At 40.9% G+C, this 26,830-nt stretch overlaps 1 protein-coding gene across 1 annotated transcript; it reads left to right on the top strand.

Annotated features, from left to right (window-relative positions):
* Positions 1-321: 321 nt before the first annotated feature.
* Positions 322-24,381, top strand: LOC126188650 (trypsin alpha-3-like). Its single transcript, XM_049930253.1, has 4 exons — positions 322-489; positions 12,936-13,040; positions 18,963-19,109; positions 24,235-24,381. The coding sequence occupies exons 1-4, from the start codon at positions 322-324 to the stop codon at positions 24,379-24,381; spliced, it is 567 nt and encodes a 188-aa protein (XP_049786210.1).
* Positions 24,382-26,830: the final 2,449 nt, after the last annotated feature.

Here is a 26,830-nt window from a genome sequence, read left to right as displayed (position 1 = left end):
AGTAGAACACGAAGATACATGAAATATTATACGTAACGAAGCCGCTGTGTATTTGATAATAAACAAATTTCACAAGAATGTTTGTTTTTGCCGTCTCGAGAGGCATGACTAACCACTTAACTTACATGATCTGAAGAAAATATCAACATCAACTTGACTTTAAAATCTGTTTAAATTTTCGTGTTGCTTTTTGGAAAAAGCGGAGAAGCGTCAAACTATCGTAAGATCCTGAAGTCAGTGGGCTCCACCATTAAGGACGACAATCACCGACCAATTTGTTGTGAGGCAGAATACATTGCACGCTCTGTTAGGAGTGTAGAGATGCAGACGACTTCTTTTTATTTCAGGTACACCGTGGAGGCCATCTACGTCCATGCCGGTACCACCCAGTTAAGCGCCGACTCTGGCGTGGTGGTAGCAGTAACCGACATAGTCGTTCACGAGGGCTTCGATGAGATGGCCTACACGAACGACGTCGCCCTGCTCAAGGTAAGGTCTCCCCTTGTGCTAAACCTCTTTTTTTCCTGTGCTACAGCACACCCTTTGCAACTAGACAGGTTTCTTTTTATTATTTCTAAACTGGCTGGAAAAAAATCGCGACACCAAGAAGGAGATGTGCGACGTAAATGAAAATTAGTAGGCCTGTTTCTACATCTGGATGATGATATCTACTCAGATGCTGCGCCAGTTACGTATCAGTGGTGCCAGTAACGAAAACCACCGACCAATCTGCTGTGATGCAGAAAAAATTTCTCGTTCTTTTGCTTTAAATACAAGCCGCATCGGTCGTGACTGTTAGTTACATTTGAGATTGGACGTGGTGAGGTAATGTTAGTCAAGAATGCCTTTAAGGCGACAAAGACACCATTGTCAACATCTCACTGAGTTTGAACGATATCACAATACAAAATTTTTTTGTCTGGTACAGAGGTAAAACATGGTGGACCTAACTAATTTGGACTCGCTGAATCTGAAAATGCAGTTATATTTTCGCTATCACCCTTCAATTCTTTGTTACGGACGTTTTTAAATGCCAATACCTAAAAACAGAGGCTATTGTGGTCTACACTAAATTTAGACAGTATATAACATACTTAATGCCACAAAACTATCTTACTCTAGTGCCCTGGGCCAAATGCACAGTTTTACAAGAAAAATTACAACATTCATTGCTCGATGATGATGTTCATGGTGGAGGTTTGAGTCTTTTTGATGATAACGTCCTTGTGTGGGATATATAGCCTTCACGCTTCAAAAACCAACAGTAGTCACTTTACATTGAAGGGTTCCATCTACCTTTATAGCGGCTTTCCATTCGCTAAAAGTCCTGGTGGAACCTTTCCCCGTGTTCGTCACTAACCGCTCCCAAATTGGTAGGGAGGAAATCGAAATGAGAATGAAGGGAGTGCATTTTGAAACGTCCCCTTAGAACAATTGTACAATACTGTGCTTAAACTGACACACAATATTTTTAGCGCAACGCAATCTGACTTTCAATAATCCCTACAAAACAATGGCCCTGACTAACATTAACCTATACCTTTCACAAATCACTTACCTCACAAAAATCTTCGTTACTCGAACTACTGCAATACAGCGAGCGCCACTACTGCCAGCTAAATAAAAGATTCAAACTACTGAAGGCACTAACTACTGATAGGCATAGTTAGCAAATGAAAGATTTTAATAGAGAACAAACAATGTATTTAACTTAATAGTGTTGAAAAATCATAATATACATAGCAGTTTATGACATCCAGTATTAGAAATTTCAAAACTCCGCCATTTCTCTCCTCACATCCACCACTGCTGGTGGCTCACCTCCAACTGCGCAATGCTACGCGCTGTTCACATCCAGGTGCCGCTGCCCAACACTACAATGGCAGACAACAATGCAAACTACCCACAGACTGCACACAGCACAGCCAGTGATTTTCATACAGAGCGCTACGTAACGTTGCCAATAAGAAAACATAAACAGCCTACTTACATAGGCCCCATGCTCCCCACAAAAAAATTTTACAAATTGTTTTGGGCAGTGGCCAATAATGATTTGATAAAATTTTTCATAATTACAATAACAAAGATATCAAATGCACACACTTATTAATACAATGTTGGTCAAAAGCTAAAATTTTCTCACAGTCCATAAAGACAGTCCAGATTGTTCATCTCAGTAAAATTTCAGTGTTTTTTTTTTCAAAGTCTGAGCAGTTAAAGAAAATGCACACGGAAGTAGTTTTACATGCAGTCTTGAAGATGGGCCACAACAGAGCAAACCCACAGCAGAGTCATTCGACGTTTTGAAGAAGATTGGTAGGTAGGTCATCACAGAGCAGACCCACTGTAGTCCTGGTAGAGATTATGGTATTGGTGGGCCACCAGAGGTGCAGACCCACTGTAGTCCTTGTAGAAATAATGGTATTGGAGGGTCATCAGAGATGCAGACCCACTGTAGTCCTTGTAGAGATGGCCAGCAGCCATCTGTTGTGACTGTGCGGGTGCACAATCACCATTGAAGAGTCTTGCATTTAATATAGCAAGTCCATAACCACCACTTGTGCACTCACAAAGTTTTTGGAACTGTCCTTAGAACCAGCAATGCTGTTATCCAGTCACTTGCTGAATTATCAACACACGTGCAAACACTAACAGTCCCTACTTCTCACATATTGTCCATATACTATGACCAACAGAAAAGTGTGCAGTGAAATGTAACTAACAAGTTAATAATATGATGAACTGGTATCAATTACAATTGTATAACATAAGAATACAAATACAAAGGTACAAAATACATCATTAAAGAACATAACAATACAGATAACATTTGTAGTACAGGCTTTACAACAGAATAGAAATAACCATATACATCAGTGTTACAGGAATTATGACATAAGTAAATACATAAAATATCAGAATAACTTTCGAAACATTAACTTCACACATGAGCATTAAAACAAAACAGAATAAATAATGTCTAAGCATATTTACAAGGTAAATAACATATTATGAGGGCCGTTCAGAAAGTAACCTCCGGTTGATTAAAAAAAATACACCAAGTTAAATAAAAATATTTTAATATATACATCTTACAACTACATCTTTGCACTATTTTTCTACATAGTCTCCATAGCGATTGAGGCACTTATCGTATCTCTTCACAAGCTTTGAAATTCCTTCTGCATAAAAATCACCCGCTTGTGCCTGGAGCCAGCCTGTGACCGCATCTTTGAGCTCTTCATCGTCATCAAACCGCTGTGACCCGAGCCATTTCTTCAAATGCATGAAGAGGTGATAATCACTTGGCGCCAGGTCTGGGCTGTAAGGTGGATGGTTGATAACGTCCCACTTGAAGGACTCAAAAAGGGCCGTTGTTCTGCGAGCAGAGTGAGGACGGGCGTTATCGTGCAAAAAAACGATACCGGAAGTCAGCATACCACGGCGTTTGTTCTGTATAGCCCGTCGTAACTTTTTTATTGTTTCACAGTACACGTCTTGATTAATGGTCGTACCACGTTCCATGAATTCAACCAACAACACCCCTTTGGCATCCCAAAACACCGTTGCCATCAGTTTTCTGGCAGAAAAATCTTGCGAGGCTTTTCTTGGTTTGGTAGGCGAATTTGAATGTACCCACATCTTTGATTGTTCTTTTGTCTCAGGGTTCACGTACTTAATCCAGGTTTCGTCACCGGTCACGATTCTGTTTAACAATGGTTCTCCTTCGTCCTCATAACGTGACAGAAAGTCTAATGCAGAGGCCATTCTTTGAGTTTTGTGGTGGTCAGTAAGAATTTTGGGCACCCATCGTGTACAGAACTTACGGTAACCCAATCTTGCTGTCACTATCTCGTACAAGAGTCTTAGAAATCTGTGGAAAACCAGTAGACAACTCCGACATTGAGAAACGTCGATTTTCACGAACTTTTGCATCAACTGTCTGAACGAGTTCGTCAGTCACCAATGATGGTCTACCACTCCTCTCTTCATCATGAACGTTTTCTCGTCCACTTTTAAATAAACGTACCCATTCACGGACAACTCCTTCACTCATAACTCTTGGTCCGTACACGGCACAAAGCTCAAGATGAATAGCTGCTGCAGAATATCCTTTGGCTGTAAAAAACCTTATGACAGCACGCACTTCACATTTGGCGGGGTTTTCTATTGCAGCACACGTTTCAAACTGCCACAAAAACTAAACTAGCGCAGGTACGATGTTCACTCGACCTCGGCTTGATGCCGACTGACCTGTTGAGTGCGTGAACGCACAGATGGCGTCGCTACACCCCCCACAACCCGCACTGTGACCGATCGGAGGTTACTTTCTGAACCGCCCTCGTATTAATGCCAATTATATTCGAGGAGAACAGTATTCCTCATCATAGTGAATGTAGCTTAATATTAAAAGAAGAAAAAATTCTATGAAACTACACAGAGACAGGAAGAAAACAAATACACAAGGGTACACAAACACATAGTGGGATAACACAAAAGGAAAGGACAGGGTTTGTTTTCAGTGTAACATTTGGTACTGCAGTCCAACCCAAAACTTCATTCCATAGATGTTTCGTCTTATTTCAACCTTTGCTTCCACCAAAAAAATTCTATCCAAGCATGCTTTCTGTATTTTTCTCGTATAACCTCTCAGTGCATTTCTTCAAATTCATCGCAACTCATTCTCTTATATTCTACCCCTTCTTAAGCTAACTTAAATCTACTGAGCTCAGATGCTAAACTAGGGGATGAGGCAATGCAGCAACACAAAACAATTAACGCAAATAGCAATGACAAAAAAATGCAAATTGGCAGCAGCAGTAAATCTAAATTAACAGAGAAAATGCAACATTACAACTAATATGAGCCAATGTGCAGCAACAAGAAAAATAAATCAGTAGTAAAACTAGCTTAACAGAGTAATACAAAGTGAAATTTAGTAGCACTTTGCCTGGCAAACAGCAGCAGCAACTTATATCTAAACATGACATAGCTCAAGCAAAAAAAAAAAAAAAAAAAAAAAAAAACATTACACTAAAGACAATAATGCAGACAAGGGAAATGTATCTTCACATCTTAATGTCTATGTAATTAAAGTGGTGCACCACAAAAACGAATTCTACAAAAAATTACCAAGTATTCGAAAAGAAAATTATATATGCAGTTACTGTTATTAGTCCCTTCTTATTTTTCTTTCCATTCCAAGAGCTCCTTTTTCGAAGAATGTGGATCATAAAATAATTATTTAATAGATCTGTTGACAGAAAGTATTCACATTAGCAAATGCATTTAATTTTATTTTGTGAAACCAATGCTGCAAGACAGCTGGAAACCAGATATTAAATAAAATGAGCAATCTCTCAACTACAAAAACAATGGATGTAAAATGTTTCTCATCGTTTCATTAGGCATTTTAGTAAATATCATAAATTACGAGCTCCACAGTATGCTTTCAACAAGGAAATGTCAATAGCAAGGATAATGGCCTCCCCTTTCTTTTTTTCTACCTGTGCCTCTGAGAAGGCCCTCACTAATGGCTTTTTTTTCAGGCATCTGACACAGCTGGGCGCCCACGACGCATTACGTGCAGGTGGTCCGTTAACTTTCTTACGGAAATATTTACGACAGCAGTTTCTGCTACAGTGACAGTCTCATATAAAAATATTTCACAGGTCAAGAATTTGCGTTACAAATCTGTAGAGACAAAATGCTATTGATATAAAAGAGTCCAAAAAACTTTCATCGGCATTGTAATACATTCACGCATATACACACATTTCATAATTCTTAAAGTACGATTCTCGGTTTCCAACATCCTTTTCCACAAATCAGAGTCCCTAACCACTACTCATTATTCATATACGTATTCGTCGACACTTCTTCAATATTTCATCGTAATAAATACGTATCATAATCAAATTCCTCATATAGCATCAGCTTATTGACCATAAACATACCTCAACAGCATAATACACATCGTCGTCATAATAACATCATAACATCTCAGTCAATTCTCAAAATCGTCGTAGCTTCCTCCAATAACTAAAAAAATTCTCTGCTCATGTCAAAAGTGTCATCTGCCTCAAACGTACTTTAAAACTCGTGATCCCATACCAAATATATCATGCAAAGCTTTCATAATATCACAATGGATCCGAAAAAATATGAACAGTTCACAAAGTACAGACAAAATACAATTTCGTAAGTGTGAAGTTCCCCAACTGTGTAATTGCGTAAACATGTGTCACTGATGTAGTAAAAAAAATGTTTGTTTCTCTGTTAAATAATCAGATAGCTGTGTAATTCTGTGTTGGAAAAATATGGTACCGATGTGTAAAGTTGTATAAGCAAATACCATATTAGCTAGGGCTCCTTGTGCTTGCCACACACATGGTACACAAAGTAAGCGTGTACCCCCCTGAGGATTAATGTAATTATACCCTCAGGTGTTACAGATTACAAGAATGGAATGAAATGTATTACAGAAAACCTTTGTATCATTGTACTTCAAATATCTTTAAAAATAAATGACTTAAGTACAAAATTAAACACTTAAATGCGTGTCCTGTAGCGCTAAATGTGCGTCTTGCTGTAAGATAATCTCTGTGGAAGTGTCGTAGTTATTGTCCTCTGAAAGCTAAGTTCTGCAGAAGTCAATGTACTTACCTCATGATAAACAAAAGTGAAATGCTTTGCGTATAGATATCTTAGTTATTACGCTTATTGTTGTGATGGAGAAAATACTGTGCTGTAACGTATTGTTGTGCTACGGAAAAGGCTGTCTCATTGTAGCTATACCACAAAAGTTACTACTAAAACATGTCTCACTTTACTGAAGAATTCAGAAAAAACTGTGCAGATATAAAACAGATACACCGCAAAAGCAACATTGTAAATTGTCACTCATTAGTAGCGTCGTGATAAAATCGTGTAGCTGTCACATAAACTAACCACTGTCTCATCTGGTATCTCACAGAAAGTACCTTAAATCCAGAATGTATTTTCAAGTAAATCAAAATGTTGCATTAGAATCTCATTAGCAGTACCAGTATATGTTCTAAGTATGTAAGCCTTATAGTCCTTACGTAAGCATGCAACTAACAAGCAAGAATGTACACACACAATAACACTGTGATGTCTGTTAGCAATAACAATGCATTCGTAATTTCTGTTTAAATAAGTTCTCTTGGTTCTTGAGTGGATATTGAACTTCAAACATTGTTGCATGGTAACAGTTTCTAAAGCATACTAATAACGTGAAGTGAAACGTTTTATGGCAAAGACAAAGTTAAAAAGAAGATTTTCTTTCAATAAATGGTTTCACATGTGAAATGTGGTGTAGCACTTTGCCCTTCCTAGTACGCAGAGTTTCAACTTTAGCGCAATTATCATGTGGTATACGTCGGTAAAGAATACTGGAATTTTTCTCAAGGTTAGCGTCTATGTCATTTTTCTCTGAGCCAGCCGGCGCACGCGGCAGCCTGCGGTGCGAGTCATTGTCTGTTTCTTTGTTGGCGCGCATCGTTACTGGGATTAGGAGACCTAACTTCTACAAATTCGCCTAGCCGAGAGGGCCCAGCTCTGTTTGAAGCTCGCCAGTTCTGATGAAATTCAGGTCTGTCGTTATGTCGGTAGTTGACATAGTTTCTTGTCTGTCGGTCATGTGGTGGAGAATTTCTCCCGGAATCGTAACTGCGCGCTGAACTGTTGCGTCTGAAGTTATTCTGTCTCCCATGATAATAATTGTTTTTGTTCCCATATTGTCTGTTTCTATGGTAATCTCTGTCATATTCATTACTACATAAATGCGATCTTTCTCTGTAACTATTATTACTCTGCCAATGGTTGTCATATGGGTGGTGTCTGTTTTGATCACGATTTGCGTTGTAAGAATAGACTTGTCGCGTCCAGTTATTATTTCTGTCGTCATGGAATTGTGACAGATGTGACCTGTAGTGATTGTTTTCCCGTTTTTGCATCCCGCGACTGTCTGTGTCAATTTCTAATTCTTGTAAGAGTCCCTGAAAAGCTTCAATGTCGTCTTTGCAACGTCCTGCTAAAATAATATGTCTCAAATGTTCAGGCAGTTTGATTAAGCAAATGCGGATGAGTTCTGAGGGGCTGTATGGGTTTGACAGGTACTGATTCTTGTGCAACATGTCTTCAAAATATTTCACAAGACTGGAAAATTCAGATTGTTCGAAATGTTTCATCATTATGATGCCATGTTTTACTCGGTCTTGTGTGGCTTGAGACCAATATGCTGTGAGGAAGGCATGGTAAAATTCTCCTTCACTGTGGCAATCGTGAATGACCGATCGCATTCTTACAGCTGGTTCATTCTCTAAGTAGCCACACATAAATTCTAATCTGTGTTCTAATGACCAGTTGGGAGGAAAACAATGAGAGAATTGATGGAGCCACGCTTGTGGATGAATGTCGTTGGCAGAATTCTTAAACGTTTTGAATTTATGTGTAGTAATGAACAGCTTATAGTCAAAATCATCATGTCGGCGAGTCGCATGTCGGTCATTGTTACGTCGTTTCGGCGGTTCCATCTCAAAATTCGGTGTACCTTGCCAATTTCTTTCATAATTTCCGAAGTGCCCTGTGTTATTATTTTGTGGCTGTTCCGTATTTCTATGTCCCTCTTCCCGTATTGGAGCGCGAGTGGCCTCTGAAATACGTAATTCTTGTATTACCTGTGTCAGCTGATCTTGTACTTCCCGGATTTCTCTTTGGTGTTGCGTATTAATTTGATTCAGATTTTGTTTCAGTTTCCTAATTTGTTCGCACTCTTCTGTGTCATTAAAGACTACCGGTTTTGTGTCATTCAGATTATCATCTACCTTCGTAGACAAGTTAGTGACCTGATCCGAAAGTTCGGCTACTTTCTCCGATAGTGAACACATTTCCTCAGTGTGTTTTTCTGAACCAAGCTTCAGAGTGTCCATTTGTGTTGAAATCGAATCTACTGTGTCCTTTAAGTTTTCCTGAGTTTTCGCAAGTTGCGTAACCGAACCGGTAGATGCAACTGAGTCAATTTTAGGCCACAAGGTCTCATGATTTTCATGAACAATGGTTTGCGGTTCTTTTATGGCTGCTTCGTGATTCTGTAATGCATTTTCATGCCGCGAAAAAGTAGGTTGAAAATGCTCACAAATTTGTGTTTTTACGTCATTACAGACTTTTTGACATTTCGATTCAATGTTATGTAACTCAGTAGTTAAATCTTCACGTGTTTGTTCAAGTGTGGTGTCTAACTTCCGAAGATTTTGTTCCATTGTGTCTAACTTTTGAAGCTTTTGCTGTGTTTGTCTCTGATTTTGTTCCATTGTGTCCAACTTTTGAAGCTTTTGCTGTGTCTGTCTCTGACCTTGTTCCATTGTGTCTAACTTTTGAAGATTTTGTCCCATTTGTTTCTGATTTTGTTCAAGCGTTGTGTCTAAATTTTGTAGCCTTTGTCCCATTTGTTGCATTAACTGTAATAACAGTGCACTGGTGTCTGAAACATGTTCCTCAGTGCTATTCGGCAACGCATTTGAACCGGCAATATTCGCAGTTTGAATAGCAGAAAATGTGTCTTGACTTATTTGAGAAAAGGGTGCGGACGCAAAACCTGAATCTACAGAATTTGCAAGATTGTGTCCTGTCATTTCGGATTCCTGAGGCAAGCTGTTGCCGACCTATCGATCGATAATGCTTCCCTGTTCACTAATTGTTTCACTGTCTACACCATTGTTTGCAGCCCGCTCCATTTCCCTATGTACAATTACCAAATTACTACTTTGAACATTAGTTAATTCATTACTCGGTGGCGCTAACACACTGCTTTCGTCTTCACTGTCATTTCTCAGTTTACTTTGGAGCCTAGTATTGCGTTTTTCACACGCCATTATTGTCACAATATTTCACACGACAAGACAAAAAAACCAATATGAAGAGCAAAATTAAGAGAACACATTAACATAGAACTGAAAATAATATCTAGTTAATTGCAGCTGCGAAATACTTGGTGCAAATCTACATGCATGCCACAACTGTTTTACTGTACAACAATGAAAGACTGCAACTACAAAGGAAATTCTCTCTACAATTACGCGCTAGCAATAAACAAAATCTACACTAATTACACAAACTACAAGAAAAAATCAGAAGATTCCAGTGAGGTATCCTAGGCTAAGGGTCGACATATGAAACGTCCCCTTAGAACAATTGTACACGACTGTGCTTAAACTGACACACAATATTTTTAGCGCAACGTAATCTGACTTTCAATAATCCATACAAAACAATGGCCCTGACTAACATTAACATATACCTTTCACAAATCACTTACCTCACAAAAATCTTCGTTACTCGAACTACTGCAATACAGCGAGCGCCACTACTGCCAGCTAAATAAAAGATTCAAACTACTGAAGGCACTAACTACTGATAGGCATAGTTAGCAAATGAAAGATTTTAATAGAGAACAAACAATGTATTTACCTTAATAGTGTTGAAAAATCATAATATACATAGCAGTTCATGACATACAGTATTAGAAATTTCAAATCTCCGCCATTTCTCTCCTCACATCCACCACTGCTGGTGGCTCACCTCCAACTGCGCAATGCTACGCGCTGTTCACATCCAGCTGCCGCTGCCCAACACTACAATGGCAGACAACAATGCAAACTACCCATAGACTGCACACAGCACAGCCAGTGATTTTCATACAGAGCGCTACTTAACGTTGCCAATAAGAAAACATAAACAGCCTACTTACAATTTTTAGTGGCATTCTGCATCCAAGATTTTTATAGTTCTCTAAAAGAGTTCCCACCAATATGTCGCTGTTTTCTGCTGTTATATTCCCAAGGAAACCTTGAACGACATCCTTGAAAGGTTGCCAGAATTAACTGACTTAATTTTTCCTCTAAGTTCTTACCAAGCATTAACTTCCTAATTTGTGGTCCAATAAAAATCCCCTCTTTCAATTTGGCGTCACAAAATTCAGGGAACACTTCATATCGGTACATGAAACCATTAGCATTTATGTCCATTCCTCTGACAAAATTCTTCATAAGGCCGAGCATAATATGCAATGGGGGGAAGGAAAACAGTTTGAGAATCCACCAAAGGTATATATTTCACATTTTCCCTCCCTGCACCAATTTCTCTCGTGTTGGCAACTGTTTAACCATATGATGTCTGTCTGTTGCACGGCTGTCCCAAAGACAAAGAAAACAGCAATACTTTGTGAAATCACTTTGGAGACCAGTTAGCATACAAATCACCTTAAGATCACCACATATTTTCCAATTTTCTTCCTTATACTTAATAGCTTCAAGTATCTGTGACAAATTAACGTAGTTCTCTTTCGTAGTCATAGAGTACCCTACAGGTACAGATAGAAACGTATTGCTATTATGCAATAGTGCAGCCTTCAGACTTGTGTTGGAAGCGTCAATAAACAAGCGCCACTTAGCAGCATCGTATGATATATTTAACTGTTTCATTAATCATACTACATCACTACAAGCACAAACGTTGCCCACAACATGGTAATATGTCATCAGATCTTTATTACGTTGCCTAAAGTGAGTAATTCTTGTTTCTTCATGAAGTGGGTCCCATTCCTTAAGACGTGAAGATAAAATTTCTGCATGCTCCTTGGATAAGTATAAATCATGAACTAGGTCATTCAAGGCTGCTGGTGTAATTAAATGTAGCCTTTGTTCTGGAAAGTGCTCCTATTCACTTGAATGTCATTGTGCTTCCTCAGCGTTTGTAGATTAATGATCAGAATTAGGAACTTCCCACACTAGCGGAGGAGCTGGAACTGGCATTTCTTCACCGTGGGGAACAGGTATAATTGCCGAGGGCAGCTTAGGGCACTTAATAATGTTCTTATTCTTTGATGAAAAGCCAGTTACATTAGTGGAACAGAAGTTGCAATCATCAAAATGATTTTGAGGAACTTGCTAGATCATTGGTATGCAAAATGGTAAGTGTTCTTTTTTTTCCTTTCAGCCGTTTTGTTAGTTTAGAATCGTACATAGTGCAAGTTATTTTTGGCGCCCAATCTTTATCCAGGTCTCCCAGTTGGCATTTGAAGTATAAATGATACGACGTCTTCAGTAAGTTAGAAATTGGTCGTCTTTGTTTCTTTGTCGTGAATTCACCACATATATAACAAAATGAATCGGGGTTGTTTGTACATCCACGTTTTGATTTCTTCACGTTGCATTTTCAATGTCTACAAAACACTTTTCTGACGAATGAACTTAGCCAGATCAATTCTTGAAAAAGAAAAGAAAAATTCAAAGACATGAGATAGTATAGAAGGAAGAGTAAGCAAATGTATGTGACTGAACGCTTTAAATACACAATGTAAAACACAGTCATGTTACATATTACATTTAAAAAGTAGTTTACATTAAAGTTAAGAACAAAAAAGTCACTGCACTAACTTTTATCACAGTCCTTTCAAACACAAAGCACTTAAGAATTATGCAGTAAATTCAACTATGTTTTATAACTTGCAGGTTATAACTTTTAATCGTCACGTGATGGACACTTTCTGATTTAACATTTCACGTCACATTACATTAAAGAATTAAGTTTTATAAGTACTTTGTTCCAAAACCACTGTTGACTAGTGCATCCTGTAATGGGGCTACGAGAAGCTGGATGTTCCTTCGGCCAATTGGTGAAAGATTTGGCAGGAATGTAGCCATTATACATTGTTGCTGGCAGAGATGGTCTCGAGAATGTAAGGTACCAAGAAGTCCGGGCTTTTGGGTGTGAAGCTCCGAAGGGGCAACCGGCAGCCTCGTGACATTTAATGTGTTAGAGGACAAGTTCCATCGCTTTCTACTGATGCACAGATGAGTTCCCCCACTGGTTGTTAGCTGACAGTGAGGTCACGTTTCTTGCAATTGGCGCAGTCGCTGTCCTTCTCATCGACCATACAGGCCGTCTCACTGCCGGCTTCAGGTCAGCAGACAGCCGCCGGCACTACAGCCACCGTGGTCGGCTGGGCATCAACCGAGGTGAGTTCACTAGCGTTACGAGTGTAAGGGAGAACTAAGTGTCAGAACATCCGGCACTGTCGAGTTATTTGTATACCACTTGGTTACCTGGCACTGTCCCTCCACTTGCTTCTCTAAATATTATAAGGGATAGGAAAAAGGAAAGAATACTGCCTCTAACTTAGAAACTAGTGTCGTTCATTTATCTATACAAACTGGAATGTAAAATCTTTTATAAGCTATGCTGACAGAAAAAAAGGACAGTACTAAGAAGCAGTTGTGTAACATGAATGAAAGTTGGTAGGCGTGTTTCTACATCTGAAAGATGATGCATATCCCGATTTCGCACCAGTCGCATAAGAGTGGCGGTAGTAGCATCACATTTGGTTTAAATAGTCTCTGTGACGGTCGAATGAGAGAAGATATAAAATGTAGACTGGCAATGGCAAGCAAAGCGTTTCTCAAGAAGAGAAATTTGTTAACATGTATGGAGTGTACCCATGTATGGAAGTGAAACGTTGACGATAAATAGTTTGGACAAGAAGAGAATAGAAGCTTTCGAAATGTGGTGCTACAGAAAAGTGCTGAAGATTAGATGGATAGATCACATAACTAATGAGGAAGTATTGAATAGAATTGGGGAGAAGAGGAGTTTGTGGCACAGCTTGAGAAGAAGAAGGGACCGGTTGGTAGGACATGTTATGAGGCATCAAGGGATCACAAATGTAGCATTCGAGGGCAGCATGGAGGGTAAAAATCGTAGAGGGAGACCAAGAGACGAATACACTAAGCAGATTCAGAAGGATGTAGGTTGCAGTATGTACTGGGAGATGAAGGAGCTTGCACAGGATAGGGTGTCATGGAGAGCTGCATTAAACCAGTCTCAGGACTGAAGACCACAACAACAACAACAACAACAGTCTCTGTGAACAAATGGTTCAAATGGCTCTGAGCACTATGGGACTTAACTTCTGAGGTCATAAGTCCCTATAACTTAGAACTATTGGAACCTAACTAACCTAAAGACATCATACACATCCATGTCCGAGGCAGGATTCGAACCTGCGACCGTAGCGGTCGCGCAGTTCCAGACTGGAGCGCCTAGAACCGCTCGGCCAACCCGGCCGGCAGTCTCTGTGAACCTCGTGACCGTTAGTTACCTTTGTGATTGGACGTGGGTAATTGATATTATTCTAGAATGCTGTTATGGTGACGAAAACATCATTATAAACATTTAACTGAGTTTGAACAAGGTCATGTGACACAGCTATGAGAAGCTGGATGTTCCTTCTGCGAATGTCCAAGTGACACTACTGAGAGGGAAGACATCGTGTTTGGCGTTTGACTCTGTCGCATCGTACCATATCTGCAATAGTAATCTGAACAGCAGTTGGCACCACAGTGGCAGAACAGGCTGATACAATTCGGTTCTTCAAGAACAGTTCCGAGTCAGAAGCTCTGTAGCGTGCATTCCACTGACACAAACCACCGCCTTCTGCGACTTCAGTGGTGTCAAGCGAGAGCTCACTGGAGGGCAGGGTGGAGATCTGCTGTGTTTACTGATGAAAGCTGGTTCTGCTTCGGTGCCAGTGATGGCAGAGTGTTGGTTAGATGGGCACCAGTTTTGACTCTGCCCCAACCTACCTGCTTAGTAGACACGTCAGTCTGCTGATTCGACCTGTTGTGTTGGAATTTATGAATAGCATTCCATATGGTGTTTTCCAAGAGGATAATCCTTGACCACAAATCGCAGTTATGCACGTTTACTGTTTGCATTGAACATTCTGGCCGTTACACCGATTTCTAATGTACCAGCATTTCACATACGCAATGACTTACCTCGCTCTTACATTAACCTCTGCTCTTACAATTTTAATCACTTAAATATATTAATTATACAAATATACTCCCGAAATATTATACCGTACATTAATTACTTTTTGCTGTTGCTATTGTTTCCGTCAGTGTATCTCTAATGCTAATGTAACTCAATACTTAGTTTTTTACTTGTGTTTAAGAGTACAAATAAAGTATGCTAATTACAAAGCGAAATCATTTAAATTCTCAGTATGAGGCATGAGTTACATCCAGATTTATTTCGGATACATCGATTATTTTTACGTCACCCAGTTCACACTTCCACTTCACCCTTGAGACTTATTGGTCTGTCTGCCCTCAACAGTATTCCTTTGCAGACTGCCGGAAGTTAAGTACCAGTATTGATTGAAATTCGGAGCTATGCTTACGCGTAATCAGCCCTACAAACAGAGGTGGTAGGAGGAAGTTACCTGCTGGATAGTGAGCCTATCTGCAAGTGAGTTTGGTGGAAATTGCTCCATGACTTCTAAACTTACACTTACTTATCACCCCGTTCAGTCGCATACCCACTGCGCCATCTTTAGGAGCATTAACGGAGTTTTAGCCCCACATCTTATTTACAAAATTATAAAATAAATGTTCAGCAAATTTACGTGAAATTTCTCCAGGTGTACTGCAGTCATGCTTTGCATGCCATTCGTCCCACTGCCGTCCTGCTCCCACCCCTCGCCTGGCAATTTTAAGACCACAAAGTACGGATTCGGCGCAAATATATTTAATTATCGATAATTTCAACATGTATCTTTAGATACCCCTCTATCGCACAAGAGTGTTAGGAGTGTCTTAACCCAACGTGATTTTTATTTCTTTTTTTTTCAAGTGGTGATTGTACATGAATGAATTTTGCCTTATATTACTCGAGGCGCTCAAGGAGTACGCTTATGCTCATCCTCATGTATAGGAGTGCTAGGTGTCTCTTAAACCGTGGCTAGTGACTTCTACAGTGAGCCAACAAAAGTCATGAGAAAGCGACTTCCACATGCATATGGTGGTGATACCGGGTATGCAAGGTATTGAAGGTCAGTGCATTTATGGATATGTCATTTGTAATCTGGTCAATCGTGTAAGACATGACGCAAGTTGCCGCAAAATGGGAATTAACAGAAAACGCGGAATAGTAGTTGGAATTAGACACATTCCACATTCAATTTCCGAAATCCTTAAGGGATTCAATACTGCGGGGTCCAAAGTGTCAAGAATGTGCTGAGAATAGCAGATTTCAAGAATTATCTCTCACCAAGGTCTACAGTTGGCGGAGGCCATCATTTAACGACAAGGTTCAAATGCTAACCATTTCTGCAGAACGTAATAACGTACATGTGCTTTGAGTATGAACGTCCTATTCCTAATCGTACCAGATATTCTCTTTGTTTCAGAAGATGAGTGTACAATATGTACAAGAGCCAAGAAGGAACCATAAGAGTGGTGGATCGAGAAAGAAGTACACGGATTAACAAGGGTGTAAGACAGGGATTTGGTCTTTCGCTCTATTATTCAGTACAGACATCACAGAAGTAAAGGTGAAAATAAAAAAAAGGCTGAAGAGAGGAATTAACATTCAAGGTGAACGGATATCAATGATAAGATTCGCTGATGTCTTTGCTATCCTCAGTGAAAGTGAAGGAAAATTACAGGATCTGCTGAATGGAATGAAAATTCTAAGGAGTACAGAATATGGATTGGAAGTAAATCGAAGAAAACCGGAAGTAGCGAGAGGTACCTGAAATGACAACAGTGGGAAAACATTACATCAGGATTGGAAATCACGAAATAGGTGAAGTTAAGGAATTCTGCTATCTAGGCTGCAAAATGACCAATGATGGATGGAGGACGCAGAAAGCAGACTGTCAACAGCAAAAAGGACGTTCCTGGTTAGAAGTCTACTGGCATCAATCACAGGAGGAAGAAATTTATGAGAATGTACGTTTCGAGCAGAGCATTGTATGGTAGTGATACAAGGACTGAGGGGGAACAGGAAAAGAAGAGAATCGACGCAACTGAGACATGATACTACAGAAGAATGTTTTGTACATATCTGACCTACTACGACAAATTTACACACCAACCGGATCAATCATAGTATATATCTCTACGTTCAAGCTCTCCCCTGCATCTGTGATTAACTCTCGTGTTATTCTGTCATCTTCAGGTGCATTATTTCAATTTTCACGTCTGCTTCAGTCACGCCTCATTCATCTTCATCTTTGCTTTCCTCCGTGGTGTCTGCAGGTAGCATCTCATCTCGACCTCTGCGATTCAAGAGTTCTGGGAGCATTGTCTCCTTCTTTTTGCAGTTCTTTTTGCAGATCTTTCCTTGCGAGTTAACAAGTTGACGTTCTTATCTTTGTTGGAAAGGGTGTCTCTCAAATCCACGTTTCCCGTTTTTCATGGGCTGGAAAAATCATCTTTAATTCCCGTTATGGCTCTCCTTCTCAACTAGTTCTAATAAATTGGTTAGACACATTCTATTTTCTCTTCTCAGGACTTGATTCATCTGTTCTTCTCAGTATTCGCTTCGTCTCTCTTCTAATGATGAGAAAATGTTCACTTTTCTACTCTTTCTCCCTTTCCGCCAGCCTTTTCTCACTCATCGTATCTCTCATTTCTGTAGCCTTCTGGCATATCTGGGTGAACAATATCGTGTTCTTCATTCTGTTCTTCCTTCCTAACGTATCGTCTGCTACACTTAGTACCGTGGACTTTATCTTTTACCACTTTTCCTGCACGTACTCTGTTCCTTCGAGGGTCTCTAAGGCCTGAAAAATGTTTCTTATTTTTCGTTTCGTATTGTTTTTTAACTACACTTTCTGGCAGTTTCCCACATTCAAAGTGTGTCCTTCTTCTTATGCATCTAGATGAACATCATTTTAAGTCTACACACAACGAGGAAGTGTCTGATGTACAGTCTGCTGCTTTATATGACGTCACGTCCGTAACTCAATGGCTGTATTGCTGGCTCACCAAGATGTCATCTATCTGGCTGCTAGATCTTCCGGTGACCACCAGGTTCCTTTATGTATCCTTTTGTGTTCAAAATAAGTCAGACTTACTTTCGGAGTCTGAGGTACCTAGGTCGATCAGCTTCTGACAATTCTCATTAGTCTCGTCATGCAAACTGTGCCTTTCTATAGTTAATGTAAGGAATTCCTCTTTTCTCGAACTTCCATTGAAATCTCCCAGAACTAGCTTGATATTTCTAGTTGGTGTGGTCTTCCTTTTTGTTTTAGTTGCTCATAGAACTATTCCTTTTCCTTGCCTGTGTTGTCCTTTGTCGGGGCGTGAGCGTTGACACGTAAGACACCTAATCTCCGTGTACTACGTAGGATATTATTTTTTTTAACAGTTTTGAATTCCTTAACGTATTACGAAACGTACTAAACTGTACGGATTCATCATCTTTTCGAGTACCCTCACCCAGTCATCTTCTCTCCTGTATTGTTGCGGAGTCCAGGTTATATAGCTTTGTTCCCGAAACCACAGTCTGGGTGGATCGTAGTCTATATAGGTTCCGAACACTCCAGGATTCAAAATTTACAAATTGCAGGCCATCTCCCCCACGCACTTTCCGTTTTCCATTGTATACACAAGCGAGGATGGTATGGAGCGGTTCAGGGTTCACACCGTAGTTTCATCGCCTAGTAATTAGTTACATTAACCACATTCGCCCCAGAACATTTTAATAAGGGTGTTAACGACTTCGCCGTTGAGAGCCATATCCAAAGCGCCACTGCCACCGACAATGTAGCTTTTAGCCACAGTTTCGTGATTGTGGGCTACGCCTACTAGCTTTCTATTGAACCAGTCAATGGTTGCGAGCAGAGAGCCATTGTTAGCGCATCATGTAGCGGGGCCTGGTGAACCCGTCACGTTTGACATCTGGTCGCCATTCGAGTCAGATCTTGTAAGAGTAACTGTCTCGAGCAGAAGACTTAATATTGTGTAGTATTTGTGTACTTGATGGTGATGATGATGATGATGATGATGATGATGCTGATGACGATGATAGCAGGGAGTGAGTGATTCCCAGTGAGGGCATATAACACTGATACACACCATTTGTTTCAGTCGTCCTCATCCTTCGTCAGTGGCCTGAGAAAGGTTGACGTCCCCGTGTGGTCGGACGCAGACTGCGTGGCAACGTATGAGAACTACTACATGTATATGAGGGAGAACAACATCTGCGCTGGAGAATCCGGCAAAGGAAAATGTGAGGTGAGTGGTCGTTTTTTGTCTTCTTCGTTTATAAATTTGACTGAAAGCTTCTGTCTTCAAGCGTGCGCTATATCAGGCAGGTCAACGACTTTCCCTTGATTTTCGCTACTCAATTTCTTTAATCTCCTTTTATTAATCAACTGCAATCATTCTCCAAGTATAGACTTCAAACTCACGAAAATATTGTACACTACTGGCCATTAAAATTGCTGCTCCAAGAAGAAATGCAGATGATAAACGGGTATTCTTGGGACAAATATATTATACTAGAACTGACATGTGATAACATTTTCATGCAATTTGGGGGCATAGATCCTGAGAAATCAGTACCCAGAACAACCATCTCTGGCCGTAATAATGGCCTTGATACGCCTGGGCATTGAGTCAAACAGAACTTGGATGGCGTGTACATGTACAGCTGCCCATGCAGCTTCAACACGATACCACAGTTCATCAACAGTAGTGACTAGCGTATTGTGACGAGCCAGTTGCTCGGCCACCATTGACCAGAAGTTTTCAGTTGGTGAGAGATCTGGAGAATGTGGTGGCCAGGGCAGCAGTCGAACATTTTCTGTATCCAGAAAGGCCCCTACAGGACCTGCAACATGCGGTCGTGCATTACCCTCCTGAAATGTAGGCTTTCGCAGGGATCGAATAAAGGGTAGAGTCACGGTCGTAACACATCTGAAATGTAACGCTCACTGTTCAAAGTGCCGTCAATGCGAATAAGAGGTGACCGGGACGTGTAACCAATGTCACCCCATACCATCACGCCGGGTGATACGCCAGTATGGCAATGACGAATACACGCTTCCAATAGGATACAATGCGGCCTTTATCAAAGTCGGAAACGTGATGGTACGCGTTTCTCCTCCTTACACGAGGCATCACAACAACGTTTCACCAGGCAACGCCGGTCAACTGCTGTTTGTGTATGAGGAATAGGTTGGAAACTTTCCTCATGTCAGCACGGTGTAGGTGTCGCCACCGGCGCCAACCTTGTGTGAATGATCTGAAAAGCTAATCATTTGCATATCACAGCATCTTCATCCTGTCGGTTAAATTTCGAGTTTGTAGCACGTCATCTTCGTGGTGTAGCAATTTTAATGGCCAGTAGTGTATATGTAACTCACCGCAGAAGTGAATGTAAGAAGAAGCAGAGTATAGCGTCACGCAGCTGAGCAGAGGCAACCCAGCATTTGTGAATTATGGTCGTAGTGGTAAACAGGATAAATCATATGTATGTAAAAATACTTATTCATGGACCACTAGGAATACTAGGCCAAATTTGCAAGATAAAATTGTGGTAGTTCCCAAAACAGAGGCTGTGGTGGACATACTAAATGTGCAGGAAGTGTTGGAAACATGAATGTTGTCTCAGAAGTCTAAACTGATTTATGTGGTCATAAAAATGTAAATGCATCTGAAGACGTAAAATATCTCTGTTATTGATATTTTATCACTGATAGATGTTGATGAACTTTGTAGCTGATTTTCTGTTAATAATCAATGAGGGGCAGAACAGGACGACACTGCTACTGCAGTACTACACCGTTGTAAAAGAACGGAGGTGAGCACAGTTGCCTGAAACAGGTAAGGGCGATCGAATTAAAGCATTTTGAAGGTGGCTCTGCTTCGCTCCGATCTCCTTGAAGAATATTTAATTATTTAATTATTACTCGATATAATTGTATTAAATATCATCTCTTTGTGCATGTTTTCCCCTTGCTATCAAATTTTTTGTTCTACCTTATTAATTTTCTACATTTCCTGCTTGATTTAATTTTGAGAAATCCATGGTATGTAGTCCACAGTGTATTTGTTTTGAAATATTATTTGTATCCTTAGACAGACACAAGAGTCGGCTCAGTGTTGAGACACGAATACGACATCGAAATAAGGAGTAAGGTTTTACAGTTGCGAAAATTAAGGTAGTTCAAATGGCTCAAATGGCTCTGAGCACTGTGGGACTTAACATCTGCGGTCATCAGCCCTCTAGAACTTGAAACTACTTAAACCTAACTAACGTAAGGACATAACACACGTCTATGCCCGAGGCAGGATTCGAACCTGCGACCGTAGCGGTCGCGCAGTTCCAGACTGAAGCGCCTAGAACCGCTCGTCCACACCGGCCGGCAAAATTAAACACTGATATATCCTCTGAGACAACGTAAGAATTAGCCACGTACAAAGACAGATTATGTTCTATCGAAAATATAAAAAAAACATGGAGATGACCGATCTATTTACAATTTCACGCAAAACGAGGAAAAAGTGATTTGAGAACTCTTACGAGTTTAAAATTAATTTTCGAGTAACAACTTGATAGTTGACGGTTGGAGGCACAACATCGCTCTTCCAAGTAATCTGCGAAAAACAGTTATAGATGTTGGCCACCGATGAATCGTGACGGTGTTTACCTCTCAGCGTCAGCTAAAGCCTGAAGACGGCGCACTGAAGCACCGAAACTGATAGCCACGTAATAAATAACATCGTAAGGACCGCTTTACGTGTTCAGTTTTATTACATAATTTTCGTTTATGTCGCACAACTCCTTTCTGGTGATGCGATTTTTTACCGCCAGTGTATACTAACTTTGCAATAGAGAAAGTTTAGATGACCGAAAAGGAATACTAGCAATATGTTTGGCTCTTAAAGGAAAATAATTAAAGCATAATATTTATGTGGCAACAACATAACAAGCGATAGCCTGTTTCAATAGAAAAACAGTTTCAGGTCTTGAGTGCAGTATCTCCCACTTCTGAGACAGGTAGTTCCCTTATGTTCCCTTATGAAGTCAACGAGAAAAATTACAGTATTAATTATCGCTTACTGAGAGACGGATTAAGCTATGATGTTGTTGAGGCGTAGTCTCAGCTGAATGTGCAAGTTCTTGATACAGTCATTTTTCGCAAAAGAGAACACACAAAGTCTAATTGTAAGTCGCTCTGGGGAGCCGTGATAAGGGCCAGACAGTGCTCTAGTCATAACTGAGCGCTTACGAGATCGCAGCCAGACATAGGGTAGCAGACGCTTCCAGCAACAAGTGTTTGGGCGCCCTACTCTAATAACGCATGTGCCACCACCATCGCCTTATAAAATGTTACTACATCAACAACTAGTTTCATTACGGTTTCTGAGATTTACCAGAAAACAGAATCAGGAATAGAAATACAGCAGAATATTATCAAAATCTGAGAATGAGAGGTAGTCACTGCTCAATTTTGAGTGGCATGCTTTGAACTAAGAGTGTTCACTTCTTTTGTTTATGGCTATTTATCCTGAAGTTCTGGAAGTGTCTTTGACTAGTAATCAGAACATTAAGAGTCCCTCGTACGAATCTACCTACTGCTTAAATTTTGAATGAAAATCATCAGCAATGGTGGCCTAAGACTTCTATCATAAGAAGTCACCCTGGTTCTACCAGCAGCCATGTCCAAGAACGCGGACGCGAGGACAGAGTTTTAGGGCACTTACCCTGTTCGCACTAAACTATGCTTAAACGGCGGAAGACTCAGCAATAATCCACAGCACGAGGATGTACAAGTCAGTGGAGAGCAATGCATTAAGACACATTAGGTGTGCCCATCAGGACGTGTGGCCCGTAGTTGAAACAGTGTCATGATTGTATCTCCAACGGCAAACGATCCCAGATTAATCAACCATTCGAATATCCCGGAGGGGACTGCCAAGGTGAAGGTGAACAAGAGATACAGACAGTACAGCTAATAAAAGGATAACACTTTACGAGTCGCAGCCTGGAACGTTTAAATTTGAACGTGGAGTGGAAACTAGAAAATCTGGATAGGAAAGCTAAATATAACGGTGGTCAGTGAAATTAAACGGAAAGGACGTAAGAATTTCTCGTCGGATGAACATAGGGTAATATCAATAGCAGCAGAAAATGTTGTAACAGGAGTAGCATTCGTTATGAGTAGGAAGATAAGGCAGGGAGTGGGTTACTGTGAACATTTTAGTGGGCGACCTGTTCTCACCATAGCAAACCAGCGGCGTTAACAATATTTCACGTATACATATCGATGTCGTAAGCAGAATATGAGGATACACAGGAAATGTATGAGGATACATGAAGTGTAATTCGGTATGTAAAGGTGTATCATAATCTAATGGTTATATGGATTGAAATGTGGTTCTAGAGGAAGCAGTAGACGAAAGAGGTACTGTAGAATATGGGAGTGGTGGTAGTAAAGAGAGGGGAGTAAAAGTAATTGAGTTCTGCAGTACGTCTGGACTAGATGTAGTGCATACACTGTTAAAGAATCACAAGAGAAAGAGGTATACTTGGAAAATACCTGAAGGCATTGGAAACTTCCAGCTGGCTTAAATAATGCTCATGCAGAGATTCCACAATCAGATCCTGGATTGTTGGACGTATCGAGGAACAAATACAGACTCAGATCATAATTTTGTGTTGACGATCAGTGAACTCAGTTTTAAGGGAAGGTCTGGAAGAACCAGTACTGCTTGCAATGGGACACTGATGTACTGAGGGATGATGAGACTCATTTGAAGTTCACGAAAGGTGTGGATGGTGCGATAAGATATAACGCAGTAAGTAGTTAAATTGAGGAAGAGTGGAAATCTCTAAAAAGAGCATTCGCAAATGTTATATAGACGAACATAGGTATAAGGAAGGTAATTGTAAAGGAATCTTGGGTAACTGGAGAAATTCTTCTTGTTGAACTACTAAGGGAAAATTTGGTCGTAGCGTAAAGTGATTCGATTTCTTCAAAAGCGCTGCAGCGCACTAAGTTTTTCGGCATTTCATACCTCAGGGTAATAGCAACGATGGAGACTGTATTTGCTTTGAGTTGTGTTACAGCCAGTATTGTACTTGTGCTACGCTTGAGATGGGGTGATGAGGATTACGGGTGTGGAACAAAGTAGTGAAGTACGTGTGAACTGATAAAGTGATAAACAACGTACAAGCCAAGGTAGTCGACGCTTATCTGGCCGTATCTCGGTATAGGCTTGGTTGTTTTCTTGGATCACCTGCTGGCCGGAGTCTTCAAAGGATAGAATTAGATTTATTTATAGCGTTCCAGGACAATTCAAGTCTTCAGTACTATCTGAATAACCTTAAGAATATTTCTTTCTTTTTCAGTGTGATGTAGGAGGTCCGCTACTGGTGAACGGGCAGCAGGTGGGAATCGCCTCCTGGGATGGTTACGACTGTGCCACGGCAGACTCGCCAGGCGTCTATGCTGAAGTTTCCTACTACGTCGACTGGATCAGTCAGAACGCACTGTGACGTGGACAGCTCCGATTCGTTAATTTTCTTGCTATGAACAATAGTTACGACACTGAAACTTAAGAAAATAAAATTTCCTTTTTTTCTCCACACTGCACGTTTATTTCATTCAGTGTCTGGAAAGTATCAAAACCACTTGCAAAAGTTCAATGAACACTACTGGCCACTGACAACAGTATGCAGTCACAAGAAAGATGTGACCTACTCCCTAAGAATTTCTTTGAAGTGTCTTTTGAGACGAAACCAAAAGGATAATCTCAAACCCAGGTGTTGTTTATCCATGATTTCCTAAATGTGTATTTGTTGTATTGCTTATTGTTTGTTTCGGTTTTACTTGTACATGTATGTCAGCATCGATGTACAACCCATAAAAAGAATGGCTTACAGCCAATGTGATTTTGTTAGGATTTGGATTCAAGTACGCGAGACAGGCTTAACTGGAATAGAATTTTTAAATTCCAATTAACTACTTCATTAACTGAAATCGATATTTGGTAGGCGAAGATTCAGTGTGCTACTTGTCTGTGATTCAAACGGACATCGGTTTTCCATTGAAGACGGTTGACACGCTTCTAAAAATCCTTTTGAGCGGCGATTGAATATAATAGACTTGTCTAGCACACACGCACCACCGCGAGAGGTCACAACGACCGTATCTTTCAACCTGAGAAAGAAAGAGACATGAAGTATTTGAGTAATTCAAAATTCAAATACAGGTTCCATCAGACAGGGAACGAAACAGAAGACAGCAATCACTGAAAGATAGCAGGCATAATTAAATACCCAATAAATCTAACCGGCAATTTTTACCTCGTTAACTAATTTTCTCGGCAACTGTGAAGGGAGCAATGGATTCCCAAGATGTAGAACTAATGGGGGAGAGGTGAAAAAAATTTTCGATTTTCTAGAAGCCGAATTAGTAACACAATTACGAGATGGCAGCTCTGTTGAAAAGATAGATTCTAGCCTTCGACTTCAAAGCTGGTTCACGTTAACGATTCAGTGGAGAGAGACATATTTCGCGGACAGACCTGTCTGGAAGCTCTTCAGAAACAAACAGCTCCAAGTGTCTTCCATGCTATTCGTCTGGACCGCTGCAGGGGGAAAGGCATGCTTTCTTAGTCAAGTTGGAAGTACAGAGTCCGTCAGGGAGGCGCTACGTTTCAGAGTCCACCATAAGTGAAGTGTTGTGGGAGCTAGCGCATGCTCAACAGCTCGTTATTAGTTGCCGTTTCAGAGTCTTGGACCATTGTTTGGTCAAACAGAGCGTCTTTGTTTACGACACATTGAAAGCTAACCTGTGGTGGAGGCAGTTCGGCGCCTGCCAAACGACTGAAAAGTCATAACTACCACACCTAAGAGGTCCCACGGTTATCAATAGCGCAAGGAAATCTGACTAGTGGCCCCAGTTTGGATCACCCCTGAGTTGGCTAACTTGTCATAAAATTAATTTAATTCCTTCGAAATCACAACGAAGTAAATGACACCGTTGGGTCTCTCTCCCAGGAGGCACCGCCTTATTGTAGCACTGTCCGTGCGGGTGGGAGAGTTTGCATGCTCCGGGGAAGCTGAGAGGTATGCCGGCGGTAGCGCAGCTACTGGCAGGTCTAACGTAGAATGAAATTTTCACTCTACAGCGGAGTGTGTGCTGATATGAAAGTTCCTTGCAGATGAAAACTGTGTGCCGGACCGAGACTCGAACTCGGGACCTTTGCCTTTCGCGGGCAAGTGCTTTAGGTAGGAGACGAGGTACTGGCGGAATTAAAGCTGTGAGGACGGGGCGTGAGTCGTGATTGGGTAGCTCAGTTGGTAGAGCACTTGCCCGCGAGAGGCAAAGGTCCCGAGGGCGAGTCTCGGTCCGGCACACAGTTTTAATCTGCCAGGAAGTTTCAGATCTAACCTAGCCGCACATGTCTCAGCAGAGGAGCCAGACGAAGTGTGCCTCACAAAGACCCATCTTATATCCTACATATTCCCTCCCCTACCCTTTCCTCAGTTACCACTCCTTCCCTCATCTAATTATCCTACATACCACTGCATTGTGGTTAGTCTCGGGGTGGGATGAAGGCTAAGGGAGAAACCTTGAAAGAAAATCTGGAGTGGGGCCCCAAAGGCGGTTGGAAGGCGTATTACGACCCCTCCCGGCAGCTGCTGCAACCGGAGTGAGACCAGACGTATTGGCTTGCCATTCCTCTGGACACTATCATTTAGTTCGAGAGGGAGACCGTGATGCATGGGCGACTCACGTGTCTTCGTATTTATCGCCCGGGCGTGCAGCATCCTGGAGAGGACCGTTCGAAGACGTCTAAAGACATCGCAACAACTCGGGAAGAGGCAGTCACCGGTTATAAGCTCTGTCTCATTGGCGTAAGATTTGAGCGCCAGGGGGCACTTCCGACGGTGGGAGAGATCATCGCATCTCATTGGACAGCTACCGCCCGCCTCAAGC

This window comes from Schistocerca cancellata, chromosome 5, assembly GCF_023864275.1.
Source record: "Schistocerca cancellata isolate TAMUIC-IGC-003103 chromosome 5, iqSchCanc2.1, whole genome shotgun sequence".
Taxonomy (NCBI): Eukaryota; Metazoa; Arthropoda; class Insecta; order Orthoptera; family Acrididae; genus Schistocerca; species Schistocerca cancellata.
The sequence above is the reverse complement of the archived record's forward strand: the minus strand, read 5'-3'. Positions and strand labels throughout refer to the sequence as shown.

Coding starts and splice junctions, on each gene's coding strand:
- LOC126188650 (XM_049930253.1), top strand. CDS start 322: ATGCAGACGACTTCTTTTTATTTCAGGTACACCGTGGAGGCCATCTAC. Junction 490..12,935: donor ACGACGTCGCCCTGCTCAAG/GTAAGGTCTCCC, acceptor CAATTGGCGCAG/TCGCTGTCCTTCTCATCGAC. Junction 19,110..24,234: donor CCGGCAAAGGAAAATGTGAG/GTGAGTGGTCGT, acceptor TTTCTTTTTCAG/TGTGATGTAGGAGGTCCGCT.